The sequence below is a fragment of the Pseudoliparis swirei genome, chromosome 15 (genome assembly GCF_029220125.1).
Source record: "Pseudoliparis swirei isolate HS2019 ecotype Mariana Trench chromosome 15, NWPU_hadal_v1, whole genome shotgun sequence".
NCBI lineage: Eukaryota > Metazoa > Chordata > Actinopteri > Perciformes > Liparidae > Pseudoliparis > Pseudoliparis swirei.
Window position 1 is genome coordinate 2,202,471 of NC_079402.1, and position 24,263 is coordinate 2,226,733.

The window sequence follows — 24,263 nt, forward strand, 5'->3', positions numbered from 1 at the left end:
GTTTTTTGTGTCTTTTTAATTAATTGGTTCAACTGACGGGATGTTTTTCTTTTCTTCAAATGTTGGGGGTTAAAGGAATATGTTCTTTTGAATAAACACTTATGTCTTTAAAGTCTGGCACAATTTCATTTTTAATCTGAAAGGGGAAAGCCTGGCCCGGAAACACCAACTATTGATAGTGACATGTGTTGACCCCTGCCAGTGTGAGTAAGGCACTGGAAGATGGCTTGTTCAGTGACCTCTGACCTAGGTAACAAACGTACACCCCAAAATATACACACACAAGACGGTTGCAGCCGGTTTAGGGTGGTGAAGCCATGATAACTTCATACATTAGCCACCATTGTATCACTTGTTTCAGGCTCATAAATCGGTCTCCCCGACAGCCGGGTATCACAGATTTGGACCCAGTGTGAAGATTTCCCACTGGAGGAGGACCCCGAGTTCCTCGGCGTGCACATCTCCGAGGACCTCACATGGACCACGCACACCACTCACGTGGTGAAAAGGGCCCAACAACGCCTGTATTTCCTTAGGCGACTGAGGAAATTCAACATGGCCCCCCGCATCCTCAGAACATTCTACACCAGCACCATCGAGAGTGTTCTGACAGGTTGCATCACCGTCTGGTACGGGAACTGCACCGCCCTGGAGCGTAGGGCACTACAGAGGGTGGTGCGGTCGGCACAGTACATCGTTGGAGGTGAGCTTCCCTCCATCCTGGACATATACACCAAGCGGTGCGTGGCCAGGGCCAAACGGATGCTGAAAGACAATAACCACCCCGGCCACACACTGTTCACCCTTCTACCGTCAGGCAGGCGATACCGCAGTATCAAGTGCCGCACAAACAGACTGAGGGACAGCTTCTTCAGTCAGGCCATCAGGCTGCTGAACAAGGACTGAGACCCTCATTAACACTACACACCAGAACATATTCTGTGAATATCTATGGCCATGGTGTATATTTTATTACATTGTTTATATATATATATATATTGTATATATATATTGTATGTATATATATATATATATATATAGTCTCAAAAAAGTGTATATTTTATTACATTGTTTTATATATATATATTGTCATGATGTATATTCTATTACACTGTTTTATATATATATTGTTAATACTTTCTTCTTTTTTGTGTGTGGATATTGTATAGTTTATTCTCATTCTTATTCTTTTTTTAGTCTGCTACTGCTGTCGGGTGTTTTGCACATAAGAATTTCACGAACCGATTATACTTGTATAAAAGGGGATGTGACAATAAAAACTTGAAACTTGAAACTTAGGAACCTCGCTTGTTTATGAAGGGCAGCTTAAGGACCCTGACACCCTCAGTTTGGATGTCAATCTGACACCTATTGCTTCACTAAGAACACAGCTGATGTCTGAGCACTACAATCACACAGCAGGAACAAACATCAATGATAAACAATCTGAGCCAACCTATAAATCACATAATACTAAACACCATTTTGACCTGAGCTTGTAGCAGGTATAAAGCTTCAGTGAAGCTCAGTCAGGACGGTTCATACATCTGACATTCACTTTTCATTTGGAACAGCTCTTGGAAGGCAACACTTTGATGATGTAAATCATGCGAGCAGATTAACTGCAGATGGAAGAATCAGAGGAATTGAGATCCAGCAATACAATTCAAATACAAGAATGTAATCCTAATGCAATGCTACCACTAATTCTGAAGGCTTCCTCTTTTAGGGGAGTAGTTAACTTGTGCTTGACATAAAGAATTAGAAAATACCAAAGATTGTCTTTCTTTACGAATCTAGAAGTGTGCAGATGTCATTGGATCAGATGTGAGCTGCTGCTCTGAGCTAAACAAGGCCGACCTGTTGCTCTGAGCTAAACCTGTTGCTATTAGCTAAACAAGGTCATGACTTGCTGCTCTGAGCTAAACAAGGTCATGACCTGCTGCTCTGAGCTAAACAAGGTCATGACCTGTTGCTCTGAGCTAAACTTCTTGCTATTAGCTAAACAAGGTCATGACCTGCTGCTCTGAGCTAAACAAGGTCATGACCTGTTGCTATTAGCTAAACAAGGCCATGACCTGTTGCTCTATAAGCTACACAAGGCTCTGAGCTGAATATGGCTTATCTAAATGTACATGCAGAGATATAGCCATACGGCTAAACACAGGCAACAATGCCTAACAATCACGACTGTAAACTATGTGAGACATGTTAGAGATGTGAGGAGCTGTGCTCTCCATGTTTCACTCTGATACAATAACTCATGTAGTCAGCTCCTCAAAACATGTTCACACAACACAGAGCTCCATCCTTCTGGAGACCAGAGGACTACATGATGATGATGTGATGTAGTCAGAGGAGTAGAGACACTGACAGCAGAGTCACAACAGAACAGGTTACATGTTTATGATGATTTAGTTTATTTCGATCAGCAAAATATACAACAATCATAATTCAACAAAAGAAGAAAGTGGCTGACCGAAAGGGTCGAGGCTGAAGCTAACGAGCTTATAAGTGCCCTAACCTATGATTTCTCGAAAAAACTTATTTCAAAGAATCATATATATATATATATATATATATATACACACATACATACGTATACATATACATACATATACACACACACACACATATATACATATAAACACACACACTATACATACACACACATGCATATAAACATAAAACGAAAAACAAAACAAAAAACGTGTCCCCATTAACCGTTGATGTAATGATGATGTAGTAATGAAGGTTACAGGTGAAGCACAGGTGGTGCTGTGACTGGGTGCTAACTGAACGCTGCTTAATAAGAAAAACTCAACTGTCTCTTTATTTTTCAATTGTCAATATGTATTGCCTCGTGGTCATCATATCCTCACTCTTCCATGTGGGAATGTTTAGTTCCAAAATGACCCAAATAAAACAAGTAAATACATGATGTATACAACTATGCTGGAAATTAACCATGAACATAAATATCAGAGGAAATAAACGGCATTAAATACATATGTATCAATAACAGGTATACTGCCATCTAGTGGTATAAAGGTCAACCGTTTACTCTGCGGTGGAAATATAGTCTCTGCACAGAAACATTACTTTGATTAATCTATATTAGGAACTGTGTTGCATCAAACAATGCAACGATTAAGTGAGAAGGTGATTCTTGCTGTGTAGGCTACATGAATATTAAACTTCCCGTCGTCACCACTGTCGCTAACATATCCAGGTTTAATTCTTTATTCTTTATATTGACTAATTAATAGACTTCTAACGTTACCCTGCTATGTGTTTGCATCGTTAAAATATCCCCGTTTAATTATTTATTCTTTATATTGATTAATTAATATTCTTCTAAGGTTAATACGAATATGTATCACTGGCTTTTATTTTGACTTCATTTTAAGCACTTCCGTTCTGTCGTTTTTGGTTTCAGACGGCAGAAACGAAATACGGAGGTGGTATTCCGTTTTTCCGTTTTTGGTTTTCAAACGGAAAACGAAAAAACCACGTGATTTCCGTATTCCGTATTTGGAATGAAACGAAAAAACGAAATAACATTACGTACACGGACCCATCCAGAGTCTGGGCCGCATTAGCGCTACATCGTTACAGGTCAACGGGGCCTTAGTTGAGCAGTAGCTGCTGGTGCTCGCTCTGGATCTTCCCCAGCTCGATCAGCAGCCGGGCCCGCTCCTTGGAGGACTCGTCCAGGCTCCTCCGGGCGTCCGCTAGCTCCGTCTCGTAGAGGGCCTTGAGTCCAGTCACCTCGCGGCTCCTGACGTCCTCCTTCTCCGTGATGGTCAACTGGAGGACGTCGTTCTCCGACTCCAAGCTGCGGACCTTGTCAATGTACACCGCCAGACGATCGTTGAGGTCCTGGAGCTGCCGCTTCTCCTCCAGCCGGGTGATCCTGGGACTAGTTGCCATATTTAAAAAACAAACTTAAACTAACCAGTTTTAGACGACTGCGACCGATCGGGGCGGTCAACGTTTTCCAACTGACCAATGGCGATGCCTTCTCGTGCTCGTGAGTTGTTCTTGTGAAAGTGTGCTCACCTGTGTGCGCGGCTGTGTCGGCGCGTATCACGGCAGAGCGATGCGCGTTATGGGAGCGGCGGCGCTGGGCTCAGCAGAACATCATAAAGTAACCCCCTATGGGATAATGGAACTGTGGTACGTGGTTTGATGAGATATTAAATTGGTGATGGTGATAATTTAATTCTGGTCATAATAATTGTTGTCTTCCATCAGGGCATCATGATGACCATGGTACTATAATTATTAATAATCATCATAATCCTAATAATATGAAAGCCATGATGATAATGGTAGTGCTCATAATAATAATATTAATACTGGTAATAATAATAATAATAATAACAATAATAATAAACACCATCCTATTAATAATAATAATAAAATCATAATCATATAATAATAGTGATAATAACAATAATATTAGTATTAGCAATAATTAATAAGGAGACCAGTCGTGTTATAGAGCAGAGGGTTTTTTTATTCAAAAGGGAATAAGCTGTTCCTCTAACGCTCTCATTAATAAGGTGCCGTAACTGAACTAAAGGCCTATAAACTAAAAGGCCTAAAAACCGGCGTGCTTCCTCCAAAAGGCCCAGATGACTCTCCCTGTCTCCGGAGACCAGTGGATCCCATCGGTCGTGGTCATCAGGTTCTCGGTTTCCACCGGTGGGATATGTCCTCGGGTACCCTGGATGATGCTGTTGAGGTAATTAGCCCAGCGAAATGTGTAGACATAGAAACACTCTCAGACAGCAGCTTGCTGTTACGTGCGCCTGCTGCCAGCCTGACTCCGCTGTTTTGGGTGAATGACGTCACGTGCGACCTGGAGGTGTTAACCACTTGTGTGCCAAATCTTTTTGTTTTGTTTTTTTAAATTAACATTCGGGGCTAATTAAAAAACCTAGGGACGCCACTGGACAGAACCCCCGCAGAGCAGCCGGGCCAGACTCTGTCTCTCCATCAATCCTGAACACTGTGCTGATCATCTCCGGTGTTCACAGACATGTTTAACACCTCACTGGAGACATGCCACGTACCAGCCTGCCTCAAGACCTCCACCATCATCCCCAAAAAAACTAAAGTCACTGGACTCAACGCCGACAGACCCGTCGCCCTGACCTCTGTGGTTATGAAGGCATTTGAGCGTCTGGTGCTGGTTCACCTCAAAGCCATCACTGACCCTCTCCTGGACCCCCTGCAGTTTGCCTCCAGAGCCAACAGGTCTGTAGACGATGCGGTCAACATGGCCCTTCATCCTCCAGCACCTGGACTCCTCAGGATCCTGTTTGTTGACTTCAGCTCTGCCTTCAACACCATCATTCCGGCTCTGCTGCAGGACAAGCTCTCCCAGCTGAGCGTGCCCGACTCCACCTGCAGGTGGATCACCGACTTCCTGTCTGACGGGAGGCACCGCGTGAGGCTGGGGACGTCTCTGACTCCAGGACTATCAGCACCGGTTCCCCTCAGGGCTGCGTTCTTTCCCCTCGACTCTCCTCCTGTAGACCAACAGCTGCACCTCCAGTCACCAGTCCGTCAAGCTCCTGAAGTTCACGGACGACACCACCCTCATTGGGCTCATCTCTGGGGGGACGAGTCCGCTTACAGGTGGGAGACTGATCACCTGGTGACCTGCTGTGGGCAGAACAACCTGGAGCTCAATGCTCTGAAGACTGGAGATGGTCGTAGACTTCAGAAGGAACCCCCCCCCCCCATCACCCTGAGGGACTCCCCCAGGACCTCAGTGGCAGCTGAACATCAGCTCCCTCACCAAAAGAGCTCAACAGAGGATGTTCTTTCTGCGGCAGGAAGTTCAACCTGCCAAAGACAATGATGGTGCACTTCTCCACCTGCATCATGGAGTCCATCCTCTCCTCCTGCATCCCCACCTGGTACGCTGCTGCTGCCACTGCCAGTGACAAAGGCCGACTGCAGCGTGTCATCCGCTCTGCCAGAAGGTGATTGGCTGCAATCTGCATCTCTACAGGACCTGTTGGCCTCTAGGACCCTGAGGCGGGCGGGTCACAGTGTGGCCGACCCCTCCCACCCGGGTCACAGTGTGGCCGACCCCTCCCACCCGGGTCACAGTGTGGCCGACCCCTCCCACCCGGGTCACAGTGTGGCCGACCCCTCCCACCCGGGTCACAGTGTGGCCGACCCCTCCCACCCGGGTCACATTGTGGCTGGCTCCTCCCACCCGGGTCACATTGTGGCCGACCCCTCCCACCCGGGTCACAGTGTGGCCGACCCCTCCCACCCGGGTCACATTGTGGCCGACCCCTCCCACCCGGGTCACATTGTGGCTGACCCCTCCCACCCGGGTCACATTGTGGCCGACCCCTCCCACCCGGGTCACATTGTGGCTGACCCCTCCCACCCGGGTCACATTGTGGCTGACTCCTCCCACCCGGGTCACATTGTGGCTGACTCCTCCCACCCGGGTCACATTGTGGCTGACTCCTCCCACCCGGGTCACAGTGTGGCCGACCCCTCCCACCCGGGTCACATTGTGGCCGACCCCTCCCACCCGGGTCACAAACTCTTCGAGGTCCTTCCCTCCGACAGGAGGCTGCGGTCCATCAGGACCAAAACCTCACGCCACAAAACCAGCTTCTTCCCGGCTGCCGTTGGCCTCATGAACAAGGCCGGGACCCCCACCTGACGGGGTCACTCACCCCGCCCCGACACCTCAAGCCTGTGTTATGTTAACACACTACACTACATTGCACACTGCACATTGCACATCCACTTTTGCACTTTTGCACTCCTGCCCTGTTTTTTTGTTTTTTTGTATTGTAGTACTTATTGTGTTTGTATGTTTTATGTTCACTGTATTCACCGATACACAAATTCCAGGTCGGTGTTAGGTTGTAATAGTTTATTTTGATAACATCTGCAGAGGTCTTATGTTTTAAATTAATACATATAGAAAGATATTATAATAGAAAATATTAGGTTGTAATAGTTTATTTTGATAACATCTGCAGAGGTCTTATGTTTTAAATTAATACATATAGAAAGATATTATAATAGAAAATATTAGGGAGAATATTGATATTGTTATTAATGTATTATGAAGCATAGGGGTAATGTTTACTCTATGCAAATGTAAATGGCAAGAAGTAATGTATGTTGCATGAGAGTGACTGTATGTTCGTATTATAGATCGACGAGGCCGGTTGAATTCCGTCAAGTGACTCACAATAACAAGGGACTTTTATTGTGAAAGTGACTTTAATGCAGACAATAACAAGACAGGACTCTTATTGTGAAAATACTTGTTTAGCGACTTGACCGGAAGTGACGTTTTAACCGGGCCGGGGACATTGAGTATAAAACTCCGTGGATTGGAGAAATCGGGTCTCTTCCACAGGTATCCTCGACGCCAGAAGGAGGGGGAGCCGAAGAAGATCACGATCGTGAGCCTTGAATGTTTGTTTACACTTCCTGCCATTAAATGTTGATAACTTAATTCACGCGCGTCCGGAAGCCTGTTTTCCATCATCTGCGAAGTGCCCAGTTTCAGAACTACTTTACATAGGTGTAAACCTACTTGGCAATAAATACTTTCTGATTCTGATAAGAAAGCCGTTTGACAGTGAATCAGTTGGGAGTGGTATTGTTCGTGAGAGCCGATCCCTACAAGCCAAACAGGATCAGGCTGCAGATCCATCTCCCACATTGTAATAATACATCATGAATACATATGTCGTGTGGCAGGGATCCACATCAGCGCAGTCCAGAACCGGAGGCCATGCAAACAGCCATGTGAGAGGTCACATGACCACAGTGGAAACACGGGTCACCTTTACATTTAATGGGAGTTGTTACAGGTGAGGATGAAAAGCTTGGGAGGAGCCCAGTCATCCAATCAGGGACGAGGAGCGTCACATGACATCACTGATGGACGTGGAAGTCGTCCTGTTTATTGCCACCAGCTGATTGACGACCATCATCAGTGCTGAGAGGTCACCCCCACCACCAATCTCTTTAGGTTGAACAGAAGTGATTTGACTGGAAAATGAAAAATCATATATATTAAATGTCTATAAAGATATGTATATATATAAGTATATGTGTATGTATGTATACAGTGGGTACGGAAAGTATTCAGACCCCTTCAAATTGTTCACTTTGTTTCATTGCAGCCATTTGCTAAAATCAAAAAAGTTCATTTTATTTCTCATTGATGTCACTCAGCTCCCCATCTGGACAGAAACAAACTAACATGTAGACATTTTTGCAAATTTCTTAAAAAAGAAAAAGTGAAATATCCCATGGTCCTCAGTCTTCAGACCCTTTGCTGTGTCACTCACACGGGAAAGGGAACAGATTAAAGTCGATCTCAGAAACATACGACTCTTTTCTGACTTGAACTTTTAACTTGATGTTAAGTCAAAGTTCAGACACACGAGAACATTACACATATATATATATATACACAGTGCATCCGGAAAGTATTCACAGCGCTTCATTTTTTCCACATTTTGTTATGTTACAGCCTTATTCCAAAATGGATTAAATTCATTATTTTCCTCAACATTCTACACACAACAACCCATAATGACAAAGTGACAACTGTTTTTTGCAAATTTTTGCACATTTATTAAAAATAAAGAACGAAAACATAACATATACATAAGTAGCCTTTGCTCAATACTTTGTTGAAGCACCTTTGGCAGCAATTACAGCCTCAAGTCTTCTTGGGTCTGATTCCACAAGCGTGGCACACCTGTTTCTGGGCAGTTTCTCCCATTCTTCTTTGCAGAACCTCTCAAGTTCCATCAGGTTGGATGGGGAGCGTCGGTGCACAGCCATGTTCAGATCTCTCCAGAGATGTTCAATGGGGTTCAAGTCAGGGCTCTGGCTGGGCCTCTCAAGGACCTTCACAGAGTCGTCCCGAAGCCACTCCTTTGTTATCTGGGCTGTGTGCTTCGGGTTGTTGTCCTGTTGGAAGATGAGCCGTCGCCCCAGTCTGAGGTCCAGAGCGCTTTGGAGCATGTTTTCATCCAGGATGTCTCTGTACGTTGCTGCATTCGTCTTTCCCTCAATCCTGACTCGTCTCCCAGTTCCTCCTGCTGAAACACATCCCCACAGCATGATGCTGCCCCCACCGTGCTTCACTGGAGGGATGGTGTTGGCCAGGTGAGGAGCAGTGCCTGGTTTCCTCCAGACATGACGCTTGGCATTCAGGCCAAAGAGTTCAATCTTTGTTTCATCAGACCAGAGCATTTGGTTTGTCATGGTCTGAGTCCTTCAGGTGCTTTTTTGCAAACTCTAGGCGGGCTGTCATGTGCTTCTTACTGAGGAGTGGCTTCCGTCTGGCCACTCGACCAAACAGGCCTGATTTGTGGAGTGCTGCAGAGACGGTTGTCCTTCTGGAAGGTTCTCCTCTCTTCATAGAACAACGCTGGAGCTCTGTCAGAGTGACCATCGGGTTCCTGGTCACCTCCCTGACTAAGGCCCTTCTGCCCCGATCGCTCAGTCTGGCTGGGCGGCTCTAGGAAGAGTCCTGCTGGTTCCAAACTTCTTCCATGTCCGGATGATGGAGGCCACTGGGCTCATTGGGACTTTCAATGCTGCAGACATCTTTTTGTACCCTTCGCCAGATCTGTGCCTCGATACAATTCTATCTCGGCGGTCTATAGATGATAATTCCTTGACCTTCATGGCTTGGTTTATGCTCTGATATGCACTGTCAACTGTGATACCTTATATAGACAGGTGTGTTCTCAATCATGTCCAATCAACTGAATGTAGCACAGGTGGACTCCAATCAAACATCTCAAGGATGATCAGTGGAAACAGGACCTGAGCTACATGTTGAGTGTCATGGCAAAGGCTGTGAATACTTATGTACATGTTATGTTTTCCTTCTTTATTTTTAACAGATTTGCAAAAATTTGCAAAAAACAGTTTTCACCTTGTCATTATGGGTTGTTGTGTGTAGAATGTTGGGGGAAATAATGAATTTAATTCATTTTGGAATAAGGCTGTAACATAACAAAATGTGGAAAAAGTGAAGCGCTGTGAATACTTTCCGGATGCACTGTATATATATATATATATACACACATATATATATATTAGGGCTGTGAAATGATTACAAATTTTAATCAGGTTAATCACAGGTTTCTGTGGATTAATCATGATTAATCACATATTACCGATATTCTCGGTATATTTTTGTGAGAACATAAAGATTTATGACAAAAAACGGATATATACATTTTACATTCTTTTTTTATTCATAAAAAATGCAACTCAGCAGTTCTGTAGCAGTTCTCTTCCACATGGAACATGAATGTATCTTCATCCTAAACAGAACGTTTCAACAGTCAACCATGAACTCCACCATGATGCAGCCTGAAGGCCTCTAGTCTTCCTCTAGCAGCTGCTGAGGCAAACTCACTTGTTCACATTCTCTGACCGCTTCTTTTGCACAATGTGTCCTGCGACTGAGAACCGTCGTTCACATGGAACCGTGGAAGAAGGAGTGGCGAGGTATCTGCTAGCTGTGAGGCCAACTGCTCATGGGCTCCTGAATGAGATGAGCACCACTCCAAGGGGCCGTCCTCCAGACCAACGCTCTGTGAGGCTGCTGCACCTCTTCATCGGAGTCACAACCTGAGCCCATTACCAGAAGAGTTTCTTCTTGGTGGCCCATCTTCAGCAGCTCGTGGCCTCCTGGCCCCGGGTGACTGTTCCTGCAGCAATCTCTCAAGTGTGGTCCACCCCTCTGGTCTCTTGGGAGGCTCTTCAGGGCTTTAACACGTGGATCCAGCTGGTGCAATAGAGAGCCATTCTCTGAGCCATTCATTGTTGGTATTGTCTTGGCGGGAGGCTCGGTCTCTCTTGAATGCCGTCTTAAATGTCACCACATATGCGGGTCATCTTGATGACTTCCATTCCATGACGCAGGTGGCAGAGTGCAGGCAGAACCACAGAGCAGGAGACATCGGCCTCCCCACCCAGAATACCAGATACCTTCAGTGGAAACACACACAGAGGAAGATGGAGGAGGTGAGAGAGATCATTAAGTTATTAAAACAGGTACACAAATATAATTAGAATTGAATCCGTCCAACTTAATGTTAGAATAGTCCCGTTCTCATGGATGTCTTCCTTCAGGGCTCTAGAAGAGACTCCAGTCTCTGCAGTCGCTCCCATTCCTGTGGCGTCACTAGTTTGTGGTTCTGCTGGTCCATGGCTGCTGTCACTGCATCCGTACTGCGGATCAGACGTTTACCCATGTCCAGCGTTGAGCTCCAGCGTGTCGGGACGTCTTGGATCAGTGGCAGTCGTTGCCAGTAGTTTCCAGTAGTTTCCAGCAGATGCCGCAACTAGTCAAAAGGTGCCAAAGTGCCCGGACAGCGGAAGAAATCACTTTCATGATCACAGAATGGAGGAGCTGCGGTTTAGATAGATAGATAAAATAGCTATCTAGATCCACAGATGGATTAGATAATTAGTGTATTTTTGTAGACTTACTTACAATATGCATTAAGATAGTGCTGTACATTACTGCTCTACAATATTTAATATTGTTTTGCTTCTATATATTACACTTGTATACCAATGTAACCGCCTTTTTTAATAATGTCAGTTTATTTGGAAAACATGTTTTTGTAAGGTTCTGTGATGCTTGAGTTAGGTTTATAAATGCAATGAATGTGATGGTTATTAATTCAATACATTAAATTACACATCAAAGCACATATATTTGCTGAATCAATAAAGCTACAGTTGTCATGGTGTGAACAGAATATGAAAAGAACGAGACGCAGAGAAAGTCAGGGAACAGGATTCACGGATCATATTTGTAAATATGAAATACATTTAATAAAACAAAACTCAAGAGGATGAACTCTCATGAAGCATCTCATCAGAGCTGAATGACCCCTCCACCTTGGAGCCCTTCTCCATGAATTATTCACAAAACATGTTGTCATCACTTTGGTGTTCAAAGTTGAAATCAAATAGTCGTTCAGCTTCTTCCTCTCCGCATGTTTTTTCCTCTGGCCTTTAGCGGTTCTGCTCGGTCCATTAGCGTCACCTCGGTCACTTTCTCCTTTAAAGGCCAGGTCCGCCACCACTTGGCTGCCAACAGAGCATGCTCAATTCTTCTTAATTTTCCAGAATTCTGCATGAGAAGAATATGAACATAACAAAAACACACACCATTTATTTCAAGTACATTTCGTTTTTAAGTCACTTTGACTATACAATATGAAACAATAGCTAAATGTAATTAAGAAAGAAAAGTGATACATTTGAATTCTAAATCAGCACAGAAATACTGTAGGAGCTTTTTATTTTGTGTTAGTATTTAGTTATTCTATTTGTAAGTATACTTGTTTAATTATTCTAGATGTTTGCCTATTCAGAATATACATATATTTGTTAAATTAAGCCATTTGTCGTTGTTGTCTATGTATACTTAGTCTTTGGTTTGTTCCCTTGTTTATGAATTGGGTAATGCGACTGATTTATCGAACAAATGGCCACGACAAATACTATTTCAAGATGTCTCTAGTGATCTGCACTTGATGCTTGTGGACTGTGGCTGGAGTTCCTTGAGCATGGATGTTGTTTCAAAACCACAAATGGATGAGTTGGTGGTAGAAGCTGTCACAGAATCACACGGGTAAGCTCAAGTGCAGAAGGAACGTCAGACTCTGTGTTTGAGAAACAAATGTTTTACTTGAAAAATGAGCAATTTGACACGAGGGGCAAAACACACAACAATCTGGCAGGGAACAAAGCAAAGACTGGGAGAATATATAAGGTGGGGAAACACAGGTGTGGGACATCAGGGATCAGCGAGACGGGAGTGGCTGGGGCAGGTGACGGGAATGACAAATTACTGGGGAGACAGACACAACATTTAACAGGGTGTTACAGAAGCAAGATTTCACTGCAGTGTAAATAATATGGTGGGACTCCAATCCACCAGCAAAGTATGTACAATGTTCCTAGAGTTCTTATCTAGAGGAGGGAGACTTTATCCTTTTGTTTCACTGTGTATTTGTTCAGACATGATATATCAGACTTTTAACAATTACCTGTTGGTCTGTCGGCTCTTGAGGTGCAGGGCTGTCTCCCTTATATCCTCCACTTGAAATGAACAGAGTAAATTGTGACATTACTTTCACGATTGACTTTTCTTAAAATGTCACACTTTACAGAGAGTGCTGGATTATTATGGCAAGCTGATTATAGGCATACAGTTAGCTGTCGAAACACAATTCTTCATTTATTTATTATTGATCTTGATGAACAAATACATATTAGAAATTGCATTTCCCTTCATCACTAAACCTGTTAGTGTTCATAAAAATACATGAAATGTACATTTAACACACACCACCTCCGTAGCGCCAAGTCAGGCAAGGAACAGGAGAAAAGCAGAGGACAAGTTATTACTGCCACCTGCTCACCACAAAGCACCCCTACCATCAGATGGACTTTCCCAAAAGCAAAGGAATTACTTAGATCTCATAAAGAAAAAGGTCTTTCCTGTGTGCATCTTCCTGTTTCAAGAGGCTTTCTGCCTCGTGTCTCCAAAGACAAAGCGTTGGCCTCAGCCACTGAATTGTTACCTTCAAAGCAACATAAATTCACATTTTGTGACCACATTTAAGTTCTGTGTGTACAAAGTTGTGAAATCAAATTAATCCAAGATGTAACAATTTCACCAAATCTTTACTAATGCTCCATTTGGGCACAACGACCATCAGGGCCACCAGAACGCGTGTTCAATACTCCTGACTTATTCAACAGAGTATGGTCATGGCATCTATTTATGTGCTGTATGTTCATTTATTACACCGTTATCGAGAGCAAATATATGAATAGAGTCATGCAGTTTATGGTTTATGCTCGTGTTTTTTTAGAAAAAAATAGCACAGTCACTGGATAACAGTAAAGCACGGGTATATGTAAAAACAAACAAAGTGACAGTGTATTTCACACCAAATACCATTTATTATTATGAATGTGAGGGTTTTTTCTCTCACAATTGATGTGTATTGTGTATATAACATTTATTTTAATAAATACTATGAATCCTACCTCTGGCAGAATGACTTCTTCCAGACACATCTGCTGTTCCATCTCTTCTCCCGGGACAGGCAGGATGTTCTTCAGGCTGTTGATCATCTCTGCAGTCTAAAACATTTTACAAATGATAGTTATTACATATGATCTACAAAGTACAGACTTTCTTCAGAAGCTTTGATGAAAATGTCGTGCTTCTGTTTTTTGACAAACATTATTATAAATACAGATCATACTTTCCTAACGATTAGAGACAAAGAGAAACACGTCTTGCTAGTTACGATGAAACATGGCAATGTGTTGAGCATAGCTTCAACTCATCCAACAATGTGTTGTTGGTGGCATACCTCATTTGTAATCCTGGATTAAAACCCTTGTTTTTATGGCGATAGTTTCTGTTGCCATCTGTGATCTTTTGCTCCAGATCCTGCAAAGAGCAGAACAATTCTGATGTCATGTATTTCTTTCGCCATCTCATGTGAACAAGTTAAAGTATTGATAACCCAAAATGAATGAGTTGTCGCACTTGCCGCCGAGTTGTCGCTGCCAGTGACTGCACTCGCCCTCTCTCTGATCCGGTCAGCGGCGTGAAGCCGTTAGCCTCCAGCTCGTCATCCAGAGTCTGGGCCGCATTCGCGCTACATCGTTACAGGTCAACGGGGCCTTACTTGAGCTGGAGCTGCTGGTGCTCGCTCTGGATCTTCCCCAGCTCGATCTGCAGCCGGGCCCGCTCCTTGGAGGACTCGTCCAGGCTCCTCCGGGCGTCCGCTAGCTCCGTCTCGTAGAGGGCCTTGAGTCCAGTCACCTCGCGGCTCCTGACGTCCTCCTTCTTCGTGATGGTGACCTGGAGGACGTCGTTCTCCGACTCCAAGCTGCGGACCTTGTCAATGTACACCACCAGACGATCGTTGAGGTCCTGGAGCTGCCGCTTCTCCTCCAGCCGGGTGATCCTGTTTGCGGTCAACGGAGTGCTGCCCTTGCTCCGCTGACCGGTGGGAGTAGTTGTCGCCATTTTAAAAAACAAACTTAAACTAACCAGTTTTAAACGACTGCGACCGAACTTAGTCAAGCGCGATCGGGGCGGTCAACGTTTTCCAACTGACCAATGGCGATGCCTTCTCGTCTGGGTTCACTTGGAATAGTGACCGCTATATGCCGACACGGTGCGCAGTAGGCGGAGTCTATTTACGTTAGGCTTTGTGGGGGGCTGACCCCGGTTTGTTGGATCCGAGCTGTCCCGGTGTTAATAACAAGCGCCGCCTGACTTCTCTGATAACGGCTGCTTTTGAAATCATTCGGTTGTATAAATTCTCCCCGTAGTGGCCATACAAATGTATTTTAATACGATTTGGCTATTGCTGCTCTGCTCCTTTTGCTAGATTCCTAGGTTTTTTGTGTGCTAATTTAAAGTGAATTAACATCTGGAATCTTCAGCAGTTAAAACTGTGTTTACACATCATTCATAGCTTGTTAATGCGTTCCCTTTCCACGGCGTGTTGTTAAAACAATTATTTTTACAATATAATGTTAAAGCCCTTGATAGATCAAGTCAACTGCGCCTCACAACTGCCCACCTCAGAGCCCCCCCCCCCCATCACCCTGAGGGACTCCCCCAGGACCTCAGTGGCAGCTGAACATCAGCTCCCTCACCAAAAGAGCTCAACAGAGGATGTTCTTTCTGCGGCAGCTGAAGAAGTTCAACCTGCCAAAGACAATGATGGTGCACTTCTCCACCTGCATCATGGAGTCCATCCTCTCCTCCTGCATCCCCACCTGGTACGCTGCTGCTGCCACTGCCAGTGACAAAGGCCGACTGCAGCGTGTCATCCGCTCTGCCAGAAGGTGATTGGCTGCAATCTGCATCTCTACAGGACCTGTTGGCCTCTAGGACCCTGAGGCGGGCAGGTCACAGTGTGGCCGACCCCTCCCACCCGGGTCACAGTGTGGCCGACTCCTCCCACCCGGGTCACAGTGTGGCCGACCCCTCCCACCCGGGTCACAGTGTGGCCGACTCCTCCCACCGGGTCACATTGTGGCCGACCCCTCCCACCGGGTCACAGTGTGGCCGACCCTCCCACCGGGTCACAGTGTGGCCGACCCTCCCACCCGGGTCACATTGTGGCTGACCCCTCCCACCGGGTCACATTGTGGCCGACCCTCCCACCGGGTCACATTGTGGCTGACTCCTCCCACCGGGTCACATTGTGGCCGACCCTCCCACCCGGGTCACATTGTGGCCGACCCTCCCACCGGGTCACAGTGTGGCCGACCCTCCCACCGGGTCACATTGTGGCCGACCCTCCCACCGGGTCACAAACTCTTCGAGGTCCTTCCCTCCGGCAGGAGGCTGCGGTCCATCAGGACCAAAACCTCACGCCACAAAACCAGCTTCTTCCCGGCTGCCGTTGGCCTCATGAACAAGGCCGGGACCCCCACCTGACGGGGTCACTCACCCCGCCCCCACACCTCAAGCCTGTGTTATGTTAACACACACTACACTGCACACTGCACATTGCACATCCACTTTTGCACTTTTGCACTCCTGCCCTGTTTTTTTGTATTGTAGTACTTATTGTGTTTGTATGTTTTATGTTCACTGTATTCACCGATACACAAATTCCAGGTCGGTGTTAGGTTGTAATAGTTTATTTTGATAACATCTGCAGAGGTCTTATGTTTTAAATTAATACATATAGAAAGATATTATAATAGAAAATATTAGGTTGTAATAGTTTATTTTGATAACATCTGCAGAGGTCTTATGTTTTAAATTAATACATATAGAAAGATATTATAATAGAAAATATTAGGTTGTAATAGTTTATTTTGATAACATCTGCAGAGGTCTTATGTTTTAAATTAATACATATAGAAAGATATTATAATAGAAAATATTAGGGAGAATATTGATATTGTTATTAATGTATTATGAAGCATAGGGGTAATGTTTACTCTATGCAAATGTAAATGGCAAGAAGTAATGTATGTTGCATGAGAGTGACTGTATGTTCGTATTATAGATCGACGAGGCCGGTTGAATTCCGTCAAGTGACTCACAATAACAAGGGACTTTTATTGTGAAAGTGACTTTAATGCGGACAATAACAAGACAGGACTCTTATTGTGAAAATACTTGTTTAGCGACTTGACCGGAAGTGACGCGTTTGACCGGGACATTGAGTATAAAACTCCGTGGATTGGAGAAATCGGGTCTCTTCCACAGGTATCCTCGACGCCAGAAGGAGGGAGGAGCCAAGAAGATCACGATTGTGAGCCTTGAATGTTTGTTTACACTTCCTGCCATTAAATGTTGATAACTTAATTCACGCGTCCGGAAGCCTGTTTTCCATCATCTGCGAAGTGCCCAGTTTCAGAACTACTTTACATAGGTGTAAACCTACTTGGCAATAAATACTTTCTGATTCTGATAGATAAGAAAGCCGTTTGACAGTGAATCAGTTGGGAGTGGTATTGTTCGTGAGAGCCGATCCCTACAAGCCAAACAGGATCAGGCTGCAGATCCATCTCCCACATTGTAATAATACATCATGAATACATATGTCGTGTGGCAGGGATCCACATCAGCGCAGTCCAGAACCGGAGGCCATGCAAACAGCCATGTGAGAGGTCACATGACCACAGTGGAAACACGGGTCACCTTTACATCTAATGGGAGTTGTTACAGGTGAGGATGAAAAGCTTGGGAGGAGCCCAGTCATCCAATCAGGGACGAGGAGCGTCACATGACATCACTGATGGACGTGGAAGTCGTCCTGTTTATTGCCACCAGCTGATTGACGACCATCATCAGTGCTGAGAGGTCACCCCCCCCACCCACCAATTTCTTTAGGTTGAACAGAAATGATTTGACTGGAAAATGAAAAATCATATATATTAAATGTCTATAAAGATGTGTATATATATATAAGTATATGTGTATGTATGTATACAGTGGGTACGGAAAGTATTCAGACCCCTTCAAATTGTTCACTCTTTGTTTCATTGCAGCCATTTGCTAAAATCAAAAAAGTTCATTTTATTTCTCATTGATGTCACTCAGCTCCCCATCTGGACAGAAACAAACTAACATGTAGACATTTTTGCAAATTTCTTAAAAAAGAAAAAGTGAAATATCCCATGGTCCTCAGTCTTCAGACGGGAAAGGGAACAGATTAAAGTCGATCTCAGAAACATACGACTCTTTTCTGACTTGAACTTTTTACTTGATGTTAAGTCAAAGTTCAGACACACGAGAACATTACACATACATATATATATATATATATATATTAGGGCTGTCAGCGTTAACGCGTTAATCTATGCGATTAATTTGGCCGCGTTAACGCACTAAATTTTTTTTTTTACCGCGGCAGTACGGTTTGACACTGTTTCCGTTTTTAAAACAATCATTTCTCCACGAAAATAAGGAGCAGAAATCAGTTTAAACTCGTGGATGAATCAGTCGAGTTTCCTCCTGCTCCTCCTTCCTCCCGTCTCCCCCTCTGACACACAGAGGAACAGAGGGGCGACGTGTCGGGGGACGCGGCGCAGAAAGAACGCGACACACGAAACCTTCACCGTGATTGGTCAATCCGTTTGTCTGTCAACATTTCGGGGGGGAAAAAAACCAATGAACACTCAGTAAATCACAAAGGACCTCCCACCTCACAGGTCAGGCTCATTTAGCAGCCTGTCAGTCAGAGAACCAGAGGACACAGCGCGAGGACAATGAGGCTCATTTCAGAGCTGAGATTGTTCTGGAATGTTTGATGTATAACACGTGGGGGTGTGTCACATGCAAAAGACTTTAAACGGTGAATTTAATTTATTTTGTAAAATGTATAAAATGCCCCCAGCCTCCAGAGGGTGAACGTGACATATGTGAATGTCAGTCAGTTACCAAGGCCACTGGTTCTGCTGCTGTTCAATGTTAAAGATGACAGGACCAATGGGGTCTCAATATACTTCTTTTTTTTACTAATCTGATGTTTCACTGAAGAAACAATTTATCATCCACGATATTAAATACCTCGCTGGCACTTTATAGGTAGGAGCCTCTTTGAAAACACAGCTCTGTGTGAAGTTTTGTCTTTAAAAAGAATGAACTTTTAATTGCGATTAATCGCGATTAATTAATCTCAATTTCAAAATGTGCGATTAATTAGTTAATTTTTTTTAATCGATTGACAGCCCTAATATATATACATACAGTGCATCCGGAAAGTATTCACAGCGCTTCATTTTTTCCACATTTTGTTATGTTACAGCCTTATTCCAAAATGGATTAAATTCATTATTTTCCTCAACATTCTACACACAACCCATAATGACAAAGTGAAAACTGTTTTTTGCTAATTTTTGCACATTTATTAAAAATAAAGAACGAAAACATAACATATACATAAGTAGCCTTTGCTCAATACTTTGTTGAAGCACCTTTGGCAGCAATTACAGCCTCAAGTCTTCTTGGGTCTGATTCCACTGGCGGCACACCTGTTTCTGGGCAGTTTCTCCCATTCTTCTTTGCAGAACCTCTCAAGTTCCATCAGGTTGGATGGGGAGCGTCGGTGCACAGCCATGTTCAGATCTCTCCAGAGATGTTCAATGGGGTTCAAGTCAGGGCTCTGGCTGGGCCTCTCAAGGACCTTCACAGAGTCGTCCCGAAGCCACTCCTTTGTTATCTGGGCTGTGTGCTTCGGGTTGTTGTCCTGTTGGAAGATGAGCCGTCGCCCCAGTCTGAGGTCCAGAGCGCTTTGGAGCATGTTTTCATCCAGGATGTCTCTGTACGTTGCTGCATTCGTCTTTCCCTCAATCCTGACTCGTCTCCCAGTTCCTCCTGCTGAAACACATCCCCACAGCATGATGCTGCCCCCACCGTGCTTCACTGGAGGGATGGTGTTGGCCAGGTGAGGAGCAGTGCCTGGTTTCCTCCAGACATGACGCTGGCATTCAGGCCAAAGAGTTCAATCTTTGTTTCATCAGACCAGAGCATTTGGTTTCTCATGGTCTGAGTCCTCCAGTGCTTTTTTGCAAACTCTAGGCGGGCTGTCATGTGCTTCTTACTGAGGAGTGGCTTCCGTCTGGCCTCTACCAAACATGCCTGATTTGTGGAGTGCTGCAGAGATGGTTGTCCTTCTGGAAGGTTCTCCTCTCTTAATAGAACAACGCTGGAGCTCTGTCAGAGTGACCATCGGGTTCCTGGTCACCTCCCTGACTAAGGCCCTTCTGCCCCGATCGCTCAGTCTGGCTGGGCGGCTCTAGGAAGAGTCCTGCTGGTTCCAAACTTCTTCCATGTCCGGATGATGGAGGCCACTGGGCTCATTGGGACTTTCAATGCTGCAGACATCTTTCTGTACCCTTCGCCAGATCTGTGCCTCGATACAATTCTGTCTCGGCGGTCTATAGATGATAATTCCTTGACCTTCATGGCTTGGTTTATGCTCTGATATGCACTGTCAACTGTGATACCTTATATAGACAGGTGTGTTCTCAATCATGTCCAATCAACTGAATTGAGCACAGGTGGACTCCAATCAAACATCTCAAGGATGATCAGTGGAAACAGGACCTGAGCTACATGTTGAGTGTCATGGCAAAGGCTGTGAATACTTATGTACATGTTATGTTTTCCTTCTTTATTTTTAACAGATTTGCAAAAATTTGCAAAAAACAGTTTTCACCTTGTCATTATGGGTTGTTGTGTGTAGAATGTTGAGGGAAATAATGAATTTAATCCATTTTGGAATAAGGCTGTAACATAACAAAATGTGGAAAAAGTGAAGCGCTGTGAATACTTTCCGGATGCACTGTATGTGTATATATATATATATGTATGTGTGTGTATATATATATATATATATATATATACACACATATATATATTAGGGCTGTGAAATGATTACAAATTTTAATCAGGTTAATCACAGGTTTCTGTGGATTAATCATGATTAATCACATATTACCGATATTCTCGGTATATTTTTGTGAGAACATGAAGATTCATGACAAAAGACCGATCTATACATTTGACATTCTTTTTTTATTCATAAAAAATGCAACTCAGCAGTTCTGTAGCAGTTCTCTTCCACATGGAACATGAATGTATCTTCATCCTAAACAGAACGTTTCAACAGTCAACCATGAACTCCACCATGATGCAGCCTGAAGGCCTCTAGTCTTCCTCTAGCAGCTGCTGAGGCAAACTCACTTGTTCACATTCTCTGACCGCTTCTTTTGCACAATGTGTCCTGCGAACCGTGGAAGAAGGAGTGGCGAGGTATCTGCTAGCTGTGAGGCCAACTGCTCATGGGCTCCTGAATGAGATGAGCACCACTCCAAGGGGCCGTCCTCCAGACCAACGCTCTGTGAGGCTGCTGCACCTCTTCATCGGAGTCACAACCTGAGCCCATTACCAGAAGAGTTTCTTCTTGGTGGCCCATCTTCAGCAGCTCGTGGCCTCCTGGCCCCGGGTGACTGTTCCTGCAGCAATCTCTCAAGTGTGGTCCACCCCTCTGGTCTCTTGGGGAGGCTCTTCAGGGCTTTAACACGTGGATCCAGCTGGTGCAATAGAGAGCCATTCTCTGAGCCATTCATTGTTGGTATTGTCTTGGCGGGAGGCTCGGTCTCTCTTGAATGCCGTCTTAAATGTCACCACATATGCAATTGTTCATTGGTCTATATTCTCTGAACGCAATAAGATATCAACAAGATGTTCACTAATTATGATGACATTGAACCACTAATGGACCCCAGAAATTTTCGGATGAATCGGACAAAGCGTTTTGGAAAAAAATGAAAAAAATATTTTTTTACAAAATTCTAAATGGCGGAAAATCTAAGTAGGCGCATTTGATGGTCACCATTAACTTATTTGTAGAGCAGGTCCAGGTGAACCTGCATATCAAATTTCAAGTCAATCGGTCATTGTTGAAAAAAAGTATTAGCTTTCTACTTCAAGGGGGCGCTAGAGAGAATTTTTTTAATAAACAAATTCCGAAAACCAAAAAATCATAAATTTTTCACGAGTTCTGATATGCGTGTGAAATTTCACTTGGTTGCGGTATGAGGTGTGCGGCCAGTCGACGTTTGTTTGGAGAAAAAGAATAATAACTCTTAGAAAAACAATAGGTTCCTCTACGACGAAGTCGTAGTAGAGGACCCTAATTAGTGTCTTTTTGTAGACTTACGTACAATATGCATTAAGATAGTGCTGTACATTACTGCTATACAATATTTAATATGGTTTTGCTTCTATATATTCCTGTGTTGCAGAGGGACAGACCATGACTCACATGTGAACTAAATAGGAACATTATATACAGAGCATGTGAGACAATCACAGTAAAGTGTACAAGGTTCCGGATTGTTCTGAACCCAGATCATCAGCTTGTTCTCACACTTCGGGAGGCGACTGAATGACTTGTCATACTGCATGTACATTCCTGTGCAACGCTCTCCCAGTGGAACATTGATGTGATGTTTCTGTCGTAAATACCAGGAGATGTGGGATGTTAGGACGTTGAGTGGACCATCAAGAAAGACTGCTCTGTAGAAAGAGAGTTCCTTTGACAGGTCTGGTCTGTGACTGTGTGACTTGTGCATGCTTGTACATTGAATGTATTGTAAAGGTCGAAAACCTCCCTTTATACAACAAAGTAAGGGTGTTTATGTCGAGGTGGTTAATTATATCAACAATATTAAATACAAAAATATTTGGTGAATATTTTAGATAATATTTGATATATAACACAATAATTTTTTTTGTGGGAAGCAACTTGAACTAGTATGTGTGTGTTCCTCACACACACTGCTCTCATTACCACTGACACACATGGAGCAGCTCCCAGTAAAATGTGCTTTCCAAGTTTCAGCTCGACCTTTGTCCTCTGGCCTCAGAACAATGGCCTTTTTTTTCTTGTTGATACTTTTACTTTTTGCTCCAGAAGAACTGAAGTTGAGACAGAAACGTGTCGGTGACCGCAGCAGATACACGGCGTACCTCCTCCGGTTCCCCCGGTCCTCCCGGGGAACCGCCACAACGAGCCTCTCTGTCCGGGACTGGTAAACAAGGGGAGGGGGCGGGGCTTCGCCGCGCGCACACCCACTTATTACAACTACAGCTGTTTACGTGACTTCACTTCCACGAGTTGAAACAGTCAAACAGGAAGTTTGCCCTTCAAAATACAATAACGCTACACAGCTTCTCAAATATTATGTTATAATGTTCTGTTTATGATTCACTCTGTTGTTGTTTTTGTTGCTGTTATTGTTATCTTTTTATTTCTTATTTGTAATTATCTGCCTGATGGATCGTGGAGGTCTCCATCGTGGAATATGCCTACTACCAACTATTCATACACTCTGTCATATTCATTGAATGTGTTTAAATTCTAATCTGTCCTTCTGGTCACATGACATCTTTTGTTCTGTCCATCCTGGAGAGGGATCCTCCTCTGTTCTCTCCTGAAGGGTTCTTCCATTTTTTCCCCGTGAAGGGTTGTTTGGGAGTTTTTCCTGATCCGATGTGAGGTCAAAGGTCAGGGATGTACAGATTGTAAAGCACTCTGAGACAAATTTGTAATTTCTGAAATTGGGCTATACAAATATACTGAATTGAATTGAATCTCCACCCCTCTCAAATTGTCTTCTTTTATTTATTATATATATCTATTTTCTTCTTCTTCTTTCTTTTCTTTCTTGTCTTTTCTTCTTTCTTTTCTTTTCATTCTTTCTTTTATTCATTTTCATTATATAATTCATTTTCTTTCTTTTCTTTCTTTTCTTTATTTCTAGTATTTATTATTACAAATGAAGAAGACAGGACTTTAAGTATACAACACAGAGGGAAATTATAAATTAATGGTTAAAGAACTTCAGAAAACTCACCAAAACAATAAGAACAATAATTAGAAAAATCACAGCAAATAACACATTCGCCCATCACCAGTCTGACATCAGTACATTTTGGTTATATCATCAAATCAAGTCAGCACCAGTGTTTATAATCTGGCAGGGCAAAGTCCAGCACGTCTCAGACCGGTTTCCATGTGTCTTCTTTTATTTTGAAGGCGGTATTCATCATGTTCCGGACGCACGCCGTGTGACTTACCTGTGGGCTGGCAGCTCGCTGCCGGTGTTTACCACCTGGACTGTAGTAACAGAGT

The 24,263-nt window shown here is 43.9% G+C and overlaps 2 protein-coding genes and 1 long non-coding RNA gene across 11 annotated transcripts; 1 reads left to right on the top strand and 2 right to left on the bottom strand.

The window, feature by feature from the left end:
• Positions 1 to 3,585: 3,585 nt before the first annotated feature.
• On the bottom strand, positions 3,586 to 4,505 carry LOC130205650 (lamin-B1-like). The gene has a single exon (XM_056433148.1). It carries the CDS (start codon positions 3,931 to 3,933, stop codon positions 3,631 to 3,633), a length of 303 nt encoding a protein of 100 aa, XP_056289123.1. The 5' UTR covers positions 3,934 to 4,505; the 3' UTR covers positions 3,586 to 3,630.
• Positions 4,506 to 10,802: 6,297 nt separating this feature from the next.
• Positions 10,803 to 14,056, top strand: LOC130205766 (uncharacterized). Its single transcript, XR_008833970.1, has 2 exons — positions 10,803 to 11,064; positions 11,173 to 14,056. It is a non-coding gene; the product is annotated as an uncharacterized LOC130205766 (long non-coding RNA).
• Positions 11,841 to 16,105, bottom strand: LOC130205764 (lamin-B1-like). Of its 9 annotated transcripts, none has more exons than XR_008833967.1 (4): positions 14,769 to 16,105; positions 14,116 to 14,211; positions 13,107 to 13,158; positions 11,841 to 12,184 (listed from the first exon to the last, which is right to left on the bottom strand). XR_008833967.1 is itself a non-coding variant. In XM_056433279.1 (3 exons), the coding sequence occupies exons 1-3, from the start codon at positions 15,110 to 15,112 to the stop codon at positions 12,029 to 12,031; spliced, it is 552 nt and encodes a 183-aa protein (XP_056289254.1). In that variant the 5' UTR covers positions 15,113 to 16,105; the 3' UTR covers positions 11,841 to 12,028. The 9 variants fall into 9 exon arrangements, 3 of the variants coding, with proteins under 3 accessions (XP_056289254.1, XP_056289255.1, XP_056289256.1); XR_008833966.1 differs by having other exon boundaries at positions 11,841 to 12,719; XR_008833965.1 differs by having other exon boundaries at positions 11,841 to 12,907.
• Positions 16,106 to 24,263: the final 8,158 nt, after the last annotated feature.

Bases quoted from the DNA above. Each gene is read 5' to 3' on its own strand.
- LOC130205764 (XM_056433279.1), bottom strand. From the start codon at position 15,112: ATGGCGACAACTACTCCCACCGGTCAGCGGAGCAAGGGCAGCACTCCG. The intron at 13,159-14,768 runs GTAAGGCCCCGT...GTTCATTTCAAG, and splicing joins CACCAGCAGCTCCAGCTCAA to TGGAGGATATAAGGGAGACA. The intron at 12,185-13,106 runs GTAATTGTTAAA...CTTCTCATGCAG, and splicing joins AAGAGCCGACAGACCAACAG to AATTCTGGAAAATTAAGAAG.
- LOC130205650 (XM_056433148.1), bottom strand. From the start codon at position 3,933: ATGGCAACTAGTCCCAGGATCACCCGGCTGGAGGAGAAGCGGCAGCTC.